This window comes from Aptenodytes patagonicus, chromosome 6 (genome assembly GCF_965638725.1).
Source record: "Aptenodytes patagonicus chromosome 6, bAptPat1.pri.cur, whole genome shotgun sequence".
NCBI lineage: Eukaryota > Metazoa > Chordata > Aves > Sphenisciformes > Spheniscidae > Aptenodytes > Aptenodytes patagonicus.
Genome location: NC_134954.1, coordinates 27,467,523 through 27,484,388, shown reverse-complemented (window position 1 = coordinate 27,484,388; position 16,866 = coordinate 27,467,523). Strand labels below are relative to the sequence as shown.

The 16,866-nt window shown below is 44.7% G+C and overlaps 1 protein-coding gene across 4 annotated transcripts; it reads right to left on the bottom strand.

The window, feature by feature from the left end:
* Positions 1–222: 222 nt before the first annotated feature.
* Positions 223–14,686, bottom strand: AMMECR1L (AMMECR1 like). Of its 4 annotated transcripts, none has more exons than XM_076341644.1 (7): positions 14,653–14,686; positions 11,308–11,752; positions 5,889–5,999; positions 5,291–5,405; positions 4,467–4,557; positions 3,391–3,487; positions 223–2,168 (listed from the first exon to the last, which is right to left on the bottom strand). In XM_076341644.1, exons 2-7 carry the CDS (start codon positions 11,712–11,714, stop codon positions 2,057–2,059), a joined length of 933 nt encoding a protein of 310 aa, XP_076197759.1. In that variant the 5' UTR covers positions 11,715–11,752; positions 14,653–14,686; the 3' UTR covers positions 223–2,056. The 4 variants fall into 4 exon arrangements, with proteins under 4 accessions (XP_076197759.1, XP_076197758.1, XP_076197760.1 ...); XM_076341643.1 differs by lacking the exon at positions 14,653–14,686 and adding an exon at positions 14,257–14,522; XM_076341645.1 differs by lacking the exon at positions 14,653–14,686 and adding an exon at positions 13,994–14,062.
* Between the last annotated feature and the right edge of the window lie 2,180 nt (positions 14,687–16,866).

The window sequence follows — 16,866 nt, the reverse complement described above, 5'->3', positions numbered from 1 at the left end:
GTCTCACTGAGCGTGCTCAGGGGTGAAGTTTTAGCACCATTTTTTTGCTTTTTTTAAACCTTTTAGAAATTAAATTCTAACATAGAACACTTGAACAGTAATGAGTGTAGCCCTATGTATCATACTGTTTGACAGCTGAAAGGTGAATGGTATGTCCAGAGCTGACCCCACCCTCCCCCATCACTACACGGCACCTGGGAGAGTAATTACAAACCACTCGAGTTTGTAACAAGACCGATTTATTCTCAGCAGCAGGAAATCATGAAACAATCCCTTAATCTTCAATTGCTTTTCAACAACATCACAAGGGAAAAGTGGCAATTTATAAGAATGACCCAGTACAGGAGGAAAGCTGGGTCGATATTGCACCGTTATCCAGAATAGGACCCCCTCCTTTCCCTCACGTCTCTCTCCTCCAGCAGGAGGACGTTACACCAACATGAAGCAAAACTGCACAATTCTGTTTGCTTCTCTAGGACCAGAAGGAGCAGCAGCATGCAGTTCTGAGCTTTCTACCAGCCCTATTTCCCTGCCATGCCAGGAGAGAATTTCAGGCTTGAAACACCAGCCAATTTTAAAAGCCATCATTACCACACACAAACGAACTTTCAAGATATATGCAACCAAATAGCCATGTCTCTGCTATGCACTTGTATTTTCTTCCTGATCATTGTTGACCCTCCAGAAACTTGGAAAACAAAACAGAAACAAAAAAACAAAACAAATTTTGAAGTCTAGTGACCTCAATGGGAGTCATAATTTAGAGTTTATGACATCCCTCAACGACACTGCAGAATAAACAACTGGGTAAGTTACCTTCCTCTTAGATGAGAATATTTCTTGTAATCATCAATGATGGGAGAAGAAATACAGAATGCACGAGTTTCACACAGTTTGGGTAACACAGGTTTCCCCACTCATTGCCTTGATGTGGTAATGACTAAACTGTGTAAGATAATAACTTACCAGTGAAACTACATAGCTGTATTCCATAGGCCTGCTATAAACTGGAATACTCACAGTTCTCAAGATCGATAGTCACACCAGAGAAAGTGGCTGTCCTATCAAAAGGAAGGTCCCCGAGACTGTTAGCTTAAGTTAAACAAATTTCAGTCACTAGTCTCACTTGTATGACTACAGTCAATGCCCTGCAAATCCCTCCCCATCCCTAATCCAACCAGGCTCCGTTACAAATGTTTGGACACAAAACTTGGTCGTAACAGAGAAGACTGTACAGGGACACTCAAGTACCTTGTCCTTCGCATACACAGCATGTGCCGTGTTGCTCTCTTACAGGCATAACAGCATTCTATTTCATAGCAGGCTACATTACAAAGCACTGTCTAAAAACCCAGAAAACTGTAAACCAAGAGGATTTCTAGAGAATCCAACCTACAGTAGAATCTGATAATTAAAGCCTTCTAGGGTTTATTTAAATAATGGATTCATCTGCAATACCATCCAAAGGTTTTTCACATCTTTAAGTGTTTTCTGTCCATGAGGATGGGGTGCTATCCAGATGTTCAACCCTCCCCAATATCATAATGTCCGCCTGTGATGCGTGGGGACTGCAATCAGCTCTCGGTACACAACAGATACCAGAGGTTAAAAAAAATTAAAAAGAACCTAAAAAATGTTTTGTTGGACTCCGTTGCCCAGGCTGCCAGGGGAATGCTCCTACTTGATCTGGGGGGCTTCCATAACGAACAACTCAAGTTTCCGGAGTGTCAGTAACACACAAGAACAGATCAGTCCGAAGTGGCACTTTCACTCCTAGAGGTCTTCTGCACCTCACGACAGTTCATAGGCATGGAGCCCCAATCCAACTGAACCCCCGTTCGGAGGGAAGGCTGAGATAAGGCTTGGGCCCCTGAAGTTCTGTCATGCTCTCATCCTCCCCCCAGGTCAGCTGGAAGGCAGACTTGGCAACGGAAGCTAGCATCATAAAATGGTGCAGTAATAGAAGTAACTGGACCAGGAAGAGGAGGCATCTGCCCCAATGATGTCGTAGCCGTTGGCAGCAACTGGGGAGTGGGACTGGTCATGCAGCCGTGTGTCAGGAGTAATGATTGTAGAGGGGGGGGGCATGAAGAGTGCCATTCTGGAAACAATGCTGACGGGAAGCCATGTATTCTGCATAACTGATTGTCACCTTCTCACTTCGGTACCTATGGGAACAGCATAAGAAAAAAAATAACGTAAACAGACTATGCAATATGAAGGGACTAGACATAAAATCATTCATCCCAGATCTTTTAGCTAACAGCCAATAACGACCAAGAGGAACCCACTAACTTCAAAAACTACTTTGTCTGATACTGCCTCATGCAGTACTCTGAATAACCCATCTAAGCTTGAATTAGCTTCAATGTCCCAAAAGTTGACAAGGCAATCATAATTAAGGGGACTCCTGCAGTAGCACACAGGAAACAAATGATCAATTTGTATTCTTTTTATCCACTTGCTGTGGAAAAAAAAAGGGCATGAGAAGTTTGCTGGAAGAAGACTCTGTTTCAGAGACTAAATAACCAGTATTTCAGTATTATTTACTTCTGTGGTTATCTTCACATTTGAAAGGCTAGTGAAAGAAAATGATGGAGAGTTGTGTGAAGGGAGGTTTATTATAGCATGTATGTGACTTAGTCCATGTTGTACAATCAGAATTCACAAAACGTGAAGTGCCTTCTGAGAGACCAGAGATTTCCAGGTGCTTCTAAAGCATGCTACACAACAGATAACTTCAAAGTGGTTGTGAATTGCACTAAGTCCATGTTACACCAGATTTTAATGAAAACCTTCATCCTGACCTCTCCTGTTAAAAAAAACCTCTGCATACCCACCTCATTTCTCCAGAGGTAAGGAATGACCTGATAAATTAGTGTTTCTATACAAAACCAGAATGTCCCGTTTTTTACTAACATAAAGGGAGCTGAAACCAATAGGACAGCTGGGGGTATAGAAAAGCAAGCAAATTCTGAAAACCAGCCAAATTTGAGCGTGGTTTGGTTTTAAGACAGCTGTCACCTCTGAATAGCTACACCATCCACAGATGAGCACACTGAGAAAAGGAAGTCCATTGTAAAGATACAGAAAAATCAACCTTTTTAACTTTCAAAGGTTCTGCTTCTTTTGATCTGTCATGTGGATGATAATATTAAAACCAGTGGCAATTCTCTTAGAAAATGCTAACTTTGATCCTGCATGGACTGGACACATTGCACTTCATTCCATATACATAATACGCCTAGCATGTGGCATTTGTGATTTTGTCTCTCAGACTACATCTCTCATCTGAAAGAGGCATGAAGACTCACATCAAGTACAAATACTTTAAATTACCCACAAAACACTATGAAGTAAAATTTAAAGACGACAAATATATTGACCTACCTGGTAAGTTTAATCGTTTTCCTAAAATCATTGGTAATTGGAGCCTTAAAGCCACCTTTCCTGAGTAAGGAGTCTATGGTCTGGATCTGATCCCAGTCTATTGAAAAATAGAAGCAAAGGAAATTTTTCAATATAAAAATATGTTTCAAAAAGGTAAGAGATGCATTAAAAGGCCTCTAGAAAAGCAAACAACTAAACAGGAAACTAAGCTTTAGTGTTGAACTGGACATACATGGTCTTATGCACGCACACTATCTGCACATGCCAACCCCTTTTAACTCATATTGGAACTGCAACGGTTTATAAAACAGTAATTCCATTTTCCGTATGACCTCTCTTCTTACAAAGGTCTGTGCCTTGCTTCTGTTGCAGGGACCCCAAACTGTTTTATCACGTGCCACTCAAGTTTAGCTCTCTAAGCCTTAAAATAAGATAATACTTAGCTCTTTACATAGACAAATTGGGATCAACCTGATGCTCTAGTGATAGCACAGTGCACTGCTATGTGAGAGATCAGAGTTAAAATTCCTACCTTCGTCTTTTGCCCCAGAGCCAGGAGGATGCGACCACTCCACTCTGCTAGGTGGAGGAAAGGAGGCAATATTTTGAGCAGTTACCATGGTGACCGCTACTATATTTGAGTGGGAAGTGTGCTCCAGAGGGGCCCTGTTTCCTGCCCTCATCTGGAGGATGCTACTTTAGCAAGAATGAGGAAAGGGACTCTCCTGTTGGTGCTGTGCAGCCTGCAGTTATCCTAGTTGGTGGGAGAAACATAGAAGAGGAAAGATGCAATGCTGAATGAAGCTGGAAGATCCATACTTTGAGATCCTCTATCTCTTAAGCCCTAAAACATTTTTACACTAAGATACAGCTGTGCACAGATGTGGGATGAGAGAAAGGCCAGATGAAAACCCAGCAGCAGCTGTATCAGGTGTCAGTTATCCAGATTAAGCCTGGTAGCTCCATGGCACTACTATGAGGATAGCATTGCAATCCAAACCCAAAATCCATAGATTTATGTTACCCAATTCTGTGACACAATGTGTTGACATGTTTGGCTGCCATCTCAAACCCACCTTGTTCCTTAGCAACCTCAGGTAAATACGTGGCTGTGCGTTTGACACCTTTCTCATTGATGAACTCTATTCTGATCCCATGGATCCCAACCTATAGATGGAAATGAATAGCCAAATAAGAGGTGTTTGCTAGCGTTGAGTCCATGATCGAGTTGTCATTCCCACAACACTGTATCTCTCTCTCTCTGGCCAGTTTGGCTTTTGCCTGGATAAGGACAGTCTCTTCCCCACTCTCTGTCCTTGCCAGGCAGGTCTCTTAGCAGCGTAAAGGACCTCTGCCCCCTTTCCCAGACAAGCCTAACCAGTCTCCCTGCTACTTCTCCTGAAGTAAGTCTTGTCAGCAGTCTGACAGCTTTTCATCTCTTATGTTGGGCAAGAAAGACAAGATCTCTACACAAGAGTCATGCCTAAAATAGCCCAACCACAAAGTCTATTTAATCTTTCTTGAACTAAATGCATTTCCACGTACAAGATCCTAAAAATGATTAATACCTTTGGTCTTAACTACTTTTTGTTCTCAGTTTCTATTCACAGTGTCAAAATACTTCCCAGGTTTTTACACATGTATTTACACCCATCTCCTATTGGGCCAAATCCATAAAACACTCTCAGGTCTCTTTTATTCCCATTCAGATCCCCTCCCAGGCAAAAGCATACTGCTAGCCCACCCTCTTCCTCCCTTCTGGTTTTCCAGCCCCATTTCTTCTATTCCCAGTTTCAATGCCCGTACACCCCTGTAACGAAGGAGACACATCACCATGTACTAACCCGAACCCAAATGGAACGAGAGAATGATGCAGAGTTCCAAATGCACCTGTTCTCACCTCCCAGTCCAGGTAGTCACTGGCATCCTCAAAGTTAGTGAGGAGGGAGACAGAGCAGAAGAGTTTGGGCAGCTCCTCGCGGGTCAGGGGGGGAAATCGGCTGTCCTTAAGTGCACTAAAGGAAAGAGAACATATATTGCCTAATACAAGCACCAAATTAAAGTGTCAGATGCTCAATTATTCCCTTTTTGATTATGCCTCCGTGAAACATGTTCCTCTCTTCTACTGCAGAGAAAGTGATTTGCATCTCTTCCTATCTAATGAACTGTAATATGTAAACACTAGTGCAAGCTTCCTGATGCTGTCCTCCACTTACTGCAGTTGAAGAGAAATTATGTGCTACGTAAGATGTCAAAACTGTTAGTATGCAAGACAGATTTGACATTAGCCTTAAAACATCAACCAAAATTCACCTGTTGCAAAGATGTTGCACTTAATCCTGACATATTACTTCACCCTATCATACAATTCTCAGGTTTATTTTCTTGTGAAGCATACTAAATTGAACTATGTTGACCCAACGTCTTAACCTTGAATCCTTATAGATCTTCAGCAAATTAAACTAATTTCAGATTTATTTCATTTTCAACATAATTACCTGGTTAATGTGTATTCCCTGAGTCCTGAGTGAAGATTCATGGCTGAAAAGGTCCCGATGCAGCCACGAAGCCGCTTGTCTCGCCCCGTCTTCCACGTCACAAAGAGTGGACTGAAAAGCCAAAAAAGAGAAATACTCCAGCCTCTAGAGATATTTGGTTGCTAAGGGGAGACCAACAAGGTGTAAAAGAGCATGTATGCGTGCACTTGCTTTCTCTCCCTCCAATAAACTCCAATAGGCATGTTTTCTCACCTGCTATCTAGCAATAATAAAACCCCACACCCACACACACCCGAACGCAAAAAACAGCATCTCCCCCCACCTTTTCAGCATCCTCCTTTCTCTCCACCAACACCTTCCTGGCCAGCCTCTGCACTGTCTTCTAATGAGTGATATGGTTATTTGACCCCACTGATCACCTCTGTGAGTAACGGCCTCACTTAGTAGCATCCACTAGTTTACGTGACAACCCATATCAAAATTAATATAGGTATTAATATTTTTTTATTTATATTAAAATATTTTTTTAAAAAGGGATAAAAAGCAAGCCTAGGTTTTTTTTCACTGTTCTTTCCATGAGGATCTGACTTCTGGGTCCATCCCTAGTGCTCAAACAGTTTATGTTCACATCTTTTGCTTACCTTACATTTGATTTATATTTACACAGATTCTCTCCGTTGAACACATATCTAAATCACTATATTGTTCCTACTCAAACATCACACAGATTTCCACTTTCCTGTCTACTATAATGAATTTACAGGCATAACAGTAGATTCTCAAATTCAGCAGGCTCATTTCAACCTGTTAAACTAGAAGCCATGATTAAGCCCCCAAAAGCAAGAAGTCTAGAACAACAGTATTCAGAAGAGCTCTATGAAGAGGTAAACAGGTAAAGACAATGGTGAATATTAAATGCAAAAAGTTCACTTCTACAGAAGTGAGTGAAGTTGCAAACAGCTGTAGAGAGAAACAGTAAAGAAAGGACAATGGTGGCTGCAGCCATACAAGAATGTCCAAACATCTGGAAAATTTTGCAAGGCAACTGATGATGCTGATCTAATTATAAAAACAGGATGACTGATATTACTTTTTCAGATTACATAGTACTGAATACAAGATATGGTCACTTTGAACCCAAGCATAAATGAGAAAGTTAGTCATTAGTGATTCCACACATCAGTCTATAGATTTCTATTGAACTTTAAAAGATAAGTAATATGATAGAAAACATGCAGTGTTAAGAAAATAATTTTCTGAAATTAAACAAACATTGGCAGGAGTTCTAAAACATGAAAACAGAATAACTGATTCTACATCAGAGCACAGACACTTTCCTCAAACTCTTGAAACTCTTGTAAGCAATATATTTTTGCAGCAAACATTACAAAAAATATGAAGGGATTCTGTGCGGACAACAAAACCAGCATGGCGTGTGGATGATTTCTCAAATACAGGCAACAGAGCTTCTTATGTCTAAGTAGTTAGAACATAATTTAAACTGTAGTGGTAAAGCAATGCCCAGTGATGTTCCTCAGAGCAACAATGGAATTAAAAAACTCTGTCACAGCATAAATCCATTGTTCAGGATCTAGTTACCAGCTGTGACTGACGGCAGAAGTACTACCCAAAATAGCAAATAGCCTTTAAGTGATAATTGTGAAGTACTTTGCCCACAGAGGAAGTGGAAACATTCTTCCACAACCATCAGCCACCTTCTGGTTGCTTGACCAAGACAGAGGATTTACTGTTCTAGTTTTCCAACACCACTTCAAGGCACTTGCAGAATATCATTCCTCTACACTTTCATCTAGCTACCATATGTTGAAGCAGAAAACAGAAACAGTGTAAGAAAATACATTAGAAAGCTTACCAAAAAAAGATACTAAACTTACAAAGGAGATTTCTGAGAAACATTACTGTCAAAAGCTCAGTGGAACTTTAGCTTAATCTAATTAAAGTTTTGAAACCATTAATTAGCCCATGTGACACTCACCCCAAACAGAAAAGGGAAGGGAGAAAATGAAAAAACATCACTGACAATACAAATTTAAGTAAGTTCCTTCTCTTCTTGGATTCAAATTACAGGTTCACATTTCCAATGCACCTCTTTCCCCTTCCAAAACACACTCCCCCTCAAAAAAAAAAAAAAGAAAAAAAAAGATGATGTTTCCACTGAGCTGTGACACAGCCTTCTGCGTCTATAATAGAAGAGATATTACCAGAAAGGGCAGGATAATTACATTCAGGAGGCTGTCATATTTTAAAAGATCTTAAAGCACATTTTTAACAATTTTTCACTGTGGTCATAACAACTGAGGCATAAAAAAAAGATTATGATTTTGTACAAGTATATAAAATTTCACTATTATAAAGTTTTTCACTGTAGAAAAAAATGTTGTTTCTATACCTGAAGAATAAATGTGCTTCGCAAAATGCAGGTGCAGCTGACAATAAGCCAATTGTTCCATAGCCCCTCCCTGAAAAGTGTATTTCCCGGATGTACCGAGAAAAGTCATGACAATCTTTCGCCCATGTTCACCCAAGAGCTCTTACCAGTACTTTGCAGTCATATCCTGCGCAGATTATGGCAACCATTTCTCCCCCAGCCACAACATCCTATTTAGGTGTGTTTGATGAGAGTTGGCTGGGCTGAGGGGAGGGGAATTTCAGCAACTAAAAAATAGATTCTCCAACTGCAACTGCAAAGGGAATTTTAAAGTAGCAAAATACAGTTTGTTCAAATCAGAATTTAGCTTGTACTAGGAAAAAACCTGTTACAGTACAGATTTTATGATGCAAGTATCTTATTATTTGTCTTGCATACTAGAAACTTGCATGGTGTGGTTTTAGTACCGGTGTGTAATACCTACTATTAAAAAAAATGAAAGACTTAAGTACAAAAGTGGAAGAAGTAACCACAGTTAACTATTGGCATGCTATACAGGTTGAAAATTGTCATTTTTCAGTAACCTGAACAGCAAAGGGGATATTTTCTTCATTTACCAAGTTAATTCAGACATAACTACAAGTCTTGCAATGCCACCTTCTCTACATTGATTTGTGAACTTCGCTGCTAACATATATGTAAGGTTCGCTTACTCCGTAGGTATCTACCACCTCCATAATTCCCACCAAGATTGTTGTCCATGTGCATATCCTCTCAAGCTGGTAATTGGAATTCACGGTAGTTTTCAAGTCATAACCCTGTAACTTTTCTGTTATTACCCTGTCTGTGCAGAATCCTGACCTTCACGACCACTTCTATCTTTACTTTGGGGTTCAGCACCAATTTAAAAGATCTGTTTTCTGAGAAATAGGTCTGGACAAACCTGTGCATCTTTCTGTTTCTTCCACCAACAGTCTCTTTTCTGTCTGTCCAGAGAGACTTCTGGTATATACCTTTGTTTTGTTTGATGATCTCTTACATCGACATTAATTATGTTACAAAGGACAACAATGCAAATTATTTATGTATTTTCACTTTGCTTACTCTTACATTTGATAACATTTGGCTTGAAGCTCACTACATTACTGTCTCAAGTGTGACAGATCATCCCTGTGTGCTGCTCTACAAGAGAGCAAACCCCATGCTTTTCCCTGGGGTACATACAACTATTTGCTAAAAGCAACAGCATAAATGCTGAAACACAAGAAAATTCAGGTAGGCATTTGTCTGGAGGGGAAGAAAAGAGAAGAACTGGTTTTGCTTTGGAGTGCTGATCTAAAAGACTTTTAAATTATCAGCAACAGAAATGCCCAGTGAATGATTTTTTACTTTTCAAATTTGGGCATAAAATTCAAACAGCTGAGATTCCTGAAAGAACACCCTTTTTGAAACTAGTCAACAGAAACAGCAACAAAATCCAGCTAGAAACCTCCTTTAACGCCAAAATAATGAATCTGTATAAAATTATCTCTCTTATTGACTTAAGAACAGAACAACAACAAAAAAACCCCTTTGCATTTGTCAAGTGCCAAAATAATAAGCAGACTAATGTATCATTTTCTAAAAGGTGTCTACTTAGCTTAGGTATGAAAAACAGCAACAGAAATACTTCAGTTTGGGGAGTCCCTGGAACTATTCTATGTTCTAGTCCAGAGTATTTCTCCATTCAGTTGTATTTATAGTATTAAACAGCTTAGTCTGCGGTAACATTCAGAACATGTATCCATAATCCTGCTCAGATAATAACTGCATGGATGCACAACCTACATCTACGCTGACAGCCAATAAGGCGGGGAGACATTCAATACACGGAAAAAGTCCTTGACCTGTTTAAATCATTGTTCCTTTACATCAATTTAAAATTCATTAACTTAAATTAAGGATGTCAACAACTTTTTATTTTATCTACTGTTCTGGAGGTGGCCCCTGGAGGAGTGTCAGAAGGCGTATCTGTCATTGATCTTTCCCATATAATTCTTCCACCAAACATTTTAACAACATTAACATTTCCACACCTACGCATTCAACCTTCAGATAAACATTAGCTAAACCTCACTAAAGCGAAATACCTTCATAAATCCTTCTCCTCACTTCTTCTCATACACACCTCCTTTCTTCTTAACCTTGGTCTCGTCCTTGAAAGTTAACTCTCTTTCTCCCCATACTGCCCAGTTAGCACTATCTCCATAACACTGTTTTTTAGTTCCACAACTGGCAAATTTTTGGTTCCCCTCCCTGCTAAACCCATTAACTCGGACAACTGAACACCCTTGTGAGTGTCCCTGTCCAATTCTCACCAGCTCAGCACTTGTTTCAGGATGAGCTGGGAACTTGTGTGAACGTCTTGCTTTATTCCCTTCCACTTGCTTCACAGAAGGAAGTCTCTCCCCTTCTCTCTTCACCAAGTTAGTGCCTGACATTAGAAGCAGGATCCTCTTCAAATTAATGACGTTATTTTATTGTTTTCTGAAAACTCTAATTTCCATTTCACTCATTCTTTTAGTACAATTTTATGGGAGGCACAGGGCAGTTAGTTTTTTGCAGAGGCATCTATTTACAAAGAAGGGAGCAAACGTTAACAGAACATTATCATGAAGTGGGTTTGCATTCCTCAATAAAGTATGCAACCCCTCATGCAACACATCAGACTGTGAGCTGAAGAAGCACCACACTTCCTTGTATTTTGCCTAGCTCTCTTTCTGTAGAGCTAAGCATGTTCTCCCTTGAAGGCCACTCTTCAAAGCTCCACTCATCTCCACCAACAAACATAACAATATTTTTACGCTTTGGTGCGCTTACAGCACATGATTTTTTTGTTTCTGGTAGACAAAGCAAACAGCAGAACGCCCCCCTTCCTCCCTGCATACCAGTTTTCCCATTTTCCAGAGGAAACCCTTCATCCCTCCCCAAACAAACCACAGCTCTGGATGCTGGTTTCTCAGCTTTCCTCCCACATGTGGGTTTACTCACTAGGGGTCATTGGTAAATCGAGGAAGTCGTGGCTGAGGGAAACCATAGAGATGACAGTAGAGTACATCAAAGCAGTAGCAGCACATCTCCGCTGTCACCACCAGGTTCTTGGTGCTGTTGGCAGTTCCATTGGGCCGAGTAAGTGGGCTCAGAGCTCCTGAAGTGGGATTCATTCGAGTAATTGGGGAATTTCCTGGGCCCAAAGTCAAGTCAGATACGTTCTCCCTTCCATTATTCCCGTCTGTATGCTGGTGGTTCTGAAGAGGACCTGAACTGGAGCCTGGTACAGTTGTGGCCTGATTCCCATGACTGTGCGTTCCACTCCCAGACAATTTGGGTTTCTTTACCCCACAACAGCCAGCTGCCAGCTTGGGCTCAAGTGGAGGAACACAGCGTCTTTTTCCCATCCTGCTTCAAAACTCGCTGCCTGGAACACTGCAGAACCCTGGCAAGGAGGGGGCGGGGGGGGAAAAAAAAAGCAATACACAAAACAGTTACAGGTGAAAAACCAACAGCTGCTTCCTTGCTTCTGCTAAGACATCAGAGAGGTTTGCTTTTGCAACAAAAAGAGGAAGAAAACCCGCGCAACTAAGTACAGAACTAAAACAAGTTCAGGAAGCAGAATGGGTGTTTTTACACATAAATTGAAAGAGTGTGTACACAACATGCATGAAATCACACTTTTAAAGTTATTGGTGAGGTGTACTGAACAGTGTAATAGGCAGCTCATCACAAAAAAACTGACAACCAGCCTTCCCATAAAGGGAATGAAACCGTGGAAGAACAGAAGAAAAAAGACAAGACGACTCTGGAGTACAGATACACCCCATCCACTGCTTTTCCGGATCACCCGTTCCCCCTCAGTGAATGCCTGCACCAATGGCAAACAAGCTATTGAAAAGCCACAAGTGCACTTCCCTTCCCCATTCTCAACAGAAGAGTGACAACAACTCCAAATGACACCTTCAGAGGTGGACTCCCAGGGGTGCTGGCCTTGATTTAGCACTAGCCTAAGCAAGACACAAAGAGAAGTTACAAGCATTGAACCACCATTTTCTAAACAACAGACTGTTTTCCAGACCCCAAGAACTAGAATCTGCATTTACTTTCTAGGATTAAGTAAATCAATAGTGCTCACAAGTAAACATGTAGGGTACAGTCAGGATATGCAGGAGAAGAAGAGCTGAAGACTGAGCACAGTCTGAAGAGAGGGAAGCAGTAATGGCAGGAAACAGACACGGTATAAAAAACCCCAGAACTGTGTTTTGCTTGCAAAGAAGAGAACGCTAGCTCTTGCAGCAGAAGAAGGGGTGGAACAAACACAGGGAGGAAAGCCTGTGCAGACAAAAATGAACGAAGATGATAAGGACCACACGTCAACAGTAGGAACTTAAATAAGCATAATACCATCATCACCATGAGATGTAAACACACAAAAGGAGGGAAAAACAGTTCCCATCTGTCAAATGGGGCTGAAAGCACAGACACGCAAGTCTCGGAGAACACCACGGAGAACTGGAAGTCACGCTCAGCTCTTGTGAGTACCAGCTACTTCTTTAACTACCAGAGCATCCCTCCAACTCTTCCAAGTATTTAACTGATGGCTGAGCTGACAGCACATACACAGAACAGGGGGGTGTGATATGCACAGAAATTCATGGTGTGACAACTCCCTCCCTTCTCTGCACATGCAAACAATGTAAACTTTGTCTGTGAAGCTTCATCAGCCATCGTAACTGAACCAGAACTGGTATGAGACATGTTGAGAGACGTGCCTCTCAACACAAAACATGTAGACGTGCAGTGCTTACTCTGCTTAAAAATCCTCACCTCAAGGTTTTAGAAAGATAATCTGCATAAGGAACAATTTACAAGACCTAATGAAAATTATCCTTGTTCCTTTGATCTCTACCTTCTTAACAAGTAAAAAAAAGGAAAACGGAAAGTGTAACTTTGGCAAAGTAAATGTAATTTTCTTCAGTGCCTATTGAAAGTTATGCTACTACGGCTCACTGAAGCTGCTGGGACAGATGAGCCTTTTCAAGTTATTGCTGAAGGCTAACCGCCTTCAGCGGGGAGGGAATTATTTATTTGTTTAAAACCGTAACTCTTCATTTCAAATCAAAGACGTGGCAGGGGACAGAAAAGAGGTCTTCTCCATTTATCATCCTACCAGCCTCCGCAGCGGGCGGAAGGGGCCTAAGGAAGGCGGCCACACTGATCACCGGTCGGCTCCAGCCAAGGGCCCCGTTTCCCCGCCGCGGAAGGCCTTCGCCGGCCACTCGTCTCTGAGCTCCTCCTGCCCAGGGAAGCAACTTCTGCACGGAACGACGCGGTTCAGCAGCAAATACAAACCCGAAGAGATGCTGACTCTGCAAAGGGCCTCAGCCCGCTACTTTGTGCCTCGACCCGGCGGAGACCCGGCACAACGCCGCGGAGCCGGCGCTCGCCAGGAGCGCCCCGCTGCTCTGCCCCGCGGGCGGGAGGTGCCACCCGCGCTCACAAACCGCCGGCCGGCTCCCCGCGCTCTCGCGCCGGAACGCCCGACCCGCGGCACAACCGTGAGGCCGCCCCCCGGCGCCGGGGCAGCCCCCGCCCGCGGAGCACAGGGGCCGGCCGGGCCCCGCCGCGCCCCCCTCCGGCCCCGCCGCAGCGCGGGACGAGCCCCGCGCGCTCGGACACAAACTTTCCGACGGCGTTTCCAGAGGTTCCACCAGCCCCGCCGGCAGCGCGCCGGGGGACGCGGCCCGGGAAGCCCCCGCAGCCCCCCCCGCACCGCGGCCCGCCTCCCCCGGGGGGCGCAGCCCGGCCCCCCCGGCGGGGCAGAACCGCCACCGCCAGGGGGCGCCAGGGAGCGGGAGCCTCCCCCTCCCCCCTCCGTTGACCCCTTCCCTGCCGCCGGGGCGGGCGGGACGCCGGCGCCTTCCCCCCCACCCCGGGCTCGCCCACCTCCTGCACCCGTCCCGGGCCGGACGCGGCTTCTCCTCCGCCTCAGCCCAGCCGCCGCCGCCGCTGCTGCCCCGCCGCCTCCTTCTCCCGCCTCATGGAGCCATGAGCCTGGGCGAGGCTCCCCAGAGAAGCGGGCCCGGCGGGCGGGGGGAGGGGAGCAGGGCCCGCCGCGGCCGGGCCGGGAGCCGGGCTTCCCGGGGCCGCCGGGCAGCGAGGGGAGCTGGAGGACTGGAGCGAGGCCGAGGGAAGGTCCTCCGCTATCCCGGCAGCCTCCTCCCTGCTCGTGAGGTAATGAGGGAAAAATGTACATAGTCCGCCAGCCTCCCGTCGGCCCCGCGGTGCCAGCGCGACCATAGAGAAGGGACGACGCTCTTCCCCCATCGGAACCATAGATACCGGGGACTTCCGCTCCCAGTCGGAGGACGCGCGGGGCCGGGTTCCCTCCCCGTCACGTGACGGGCCGCACGTGCGAGGACAAACAGTCTCGGGGGCGGGAAGGGCCACTCGCGCGCGGGGCTCCCCCGCCCCCGGCTGCGCGCTGAGCCGGGGGGGGGGGGGAGACACCCTCACGTGGAGGGGGTGCCGCTCTCCCATTGGCCAGCAGGCGCTGTGACGGCACTCCAGGGGAGGGGCGCGCGGTTGGAAATATCCATTCTGTGGCTCGGGGCGGGGAGACCCTCCCCACTGGCCTACCCCCCCCCTCCTCCCCCCCAGTCTTCCCCCGGTTCCTGGGGGCCTCGGTCCGTCCCGCCTACGGCGCGGGCGGCGCCTCGCAGGCGCTCCCCGCTCTGGGGCCAGTCAGCGTGGGGGCGTCCGTCCCGCCGCCGCATCACGGCTGAGGGGAGCCGCGGGCTCCCCGGCCGGCTCCGGCCCTTTCTGACAGCCTCGGCCTGTCCCAGCCCCGCCCAGCGCGGGTGGGAGCTTCCCGGTGAGGGGACGGGCGCGAGGGAGGCCCGGAGTCCCGTTCCGCCGAGGGTTTCACGGGGGCGTTCGTACCGACACGGCTCCTCCCGCGGGCTACTTCATCCGGCCTGGCAGGACGGATCGGGAACAAGGGCAAACCCAAACTAATTTTCAGTCGCTGTTGTCACTGGGGTTTTTGCTTGCAAGACGGTGATAAAATTAGCCCTGGCCGCCGAGCAGATTTTATTTACAGCGAGACGTGAAACACTGTTCCGGCGGTAGCACGAAGATGCCAAGTGTCACAACTGCACCAGGACAAAACCTACTTTTTTAATATTTCTAACTGCTTCCCCTCCCCAGTGGGGCACCTAAACCCTTCCCTCCACCCATTCTACTCAACCCTATCAAAAATACCACGGAGAAGTAGTTACTCCATCGATGGCTTTAGGACATATTGTAAAAACAGAGGCTCAATGTACACTCTCAGAGGAGAGGCTTCTCTCACAGCTGGTTGTTTCAAGTAGTTAAGTCTCCGGGATGAGGATTACTGTAAAAGCCAAGGTGTTCTGGCTGTATGAGGTGTTCTCCACGTACAGCAAGTTGTGTGATAGAGGAACCCTGCAGCAAACCCCAACGCTACTTTCTCATTTCCTTCTGAGAATACAGGCAAAACACTTAAAGCTGAAGAACAGATTTTGCAGATCCCAGTATAAGCACATGCACATTCAACCTCAAGAGACAAGTAATCTTAAAGAGCTAATGCCAGTTTGTAAAACGGAATTTCTGTACACCGTTCCTGATCTAAGCATAAAGAATAAATAAGAGGCAAAAACACATTGGTTGGAGAAATCCAGCTGAACGTCTGTGGATCTTACTTCCTCCTACAGAATCTAAATGGTTTCTGCAGCACTAGGACAACACTGAAATTATTACCGTCCTAAGGTTATGGAATAGCACGATCCTTTTAGTCTAGATGATAGCTTTGAATACCAGCTTGTGAAAACTAAGGTTACTACAGGAGTCTTTTCAAAGAATCAGATGAGAATAGCCTAGAAGAAAGCATTAAGAGCAAGTTTTCAACTTCTGCAGTCCTTAAAAGAATCCTTCCCCCCCGCCCAAATACCTCAGCCTTTGCTGGTAATGCCTTGGATTTAATCCAAAAGCCCTTTGCCAATGATGCAAAACAGTTCTCAAGCCTACAAGAGGCAACTTTAGAATCGTGATTGCAGAGTCTTTACGAACCCGGGAGCGTTGGTGGTGTCAGTGTGTTATTACCATGACAATGTCAAACAAATACTTGACCACGCATGTTCTGTTCCTGAAGCACAAGAAATACAAGGTGATAAGCAGCAGTTTATTTGATTCCCACCCTTTTCACGTCTTACCTCCCACATTTTAATTTGTGCTGTGCCAGTCTCTTGCCTTTCAACATACACATGTATACGCACACACTCCTTGTGGGCTTGTAAAACTGTAGGGATATTTTGATGGTTTCTTTCTTCTAGCCAAGGAAATTAGCAAACAATTATTGTAATTTTCCTATTACCAAAGTTACAATATCATACCAGAATTGTATCTTACAATGCAAGTGTTATTTTAAAAAGTAAAATGAAGCTAATACGAAAATGAGACTGTGTTAAAAACACAGGAACAGTGTGAATATGGACATTCTACTTACTCCACTCATTAAAAAAAAATCAGAAATAA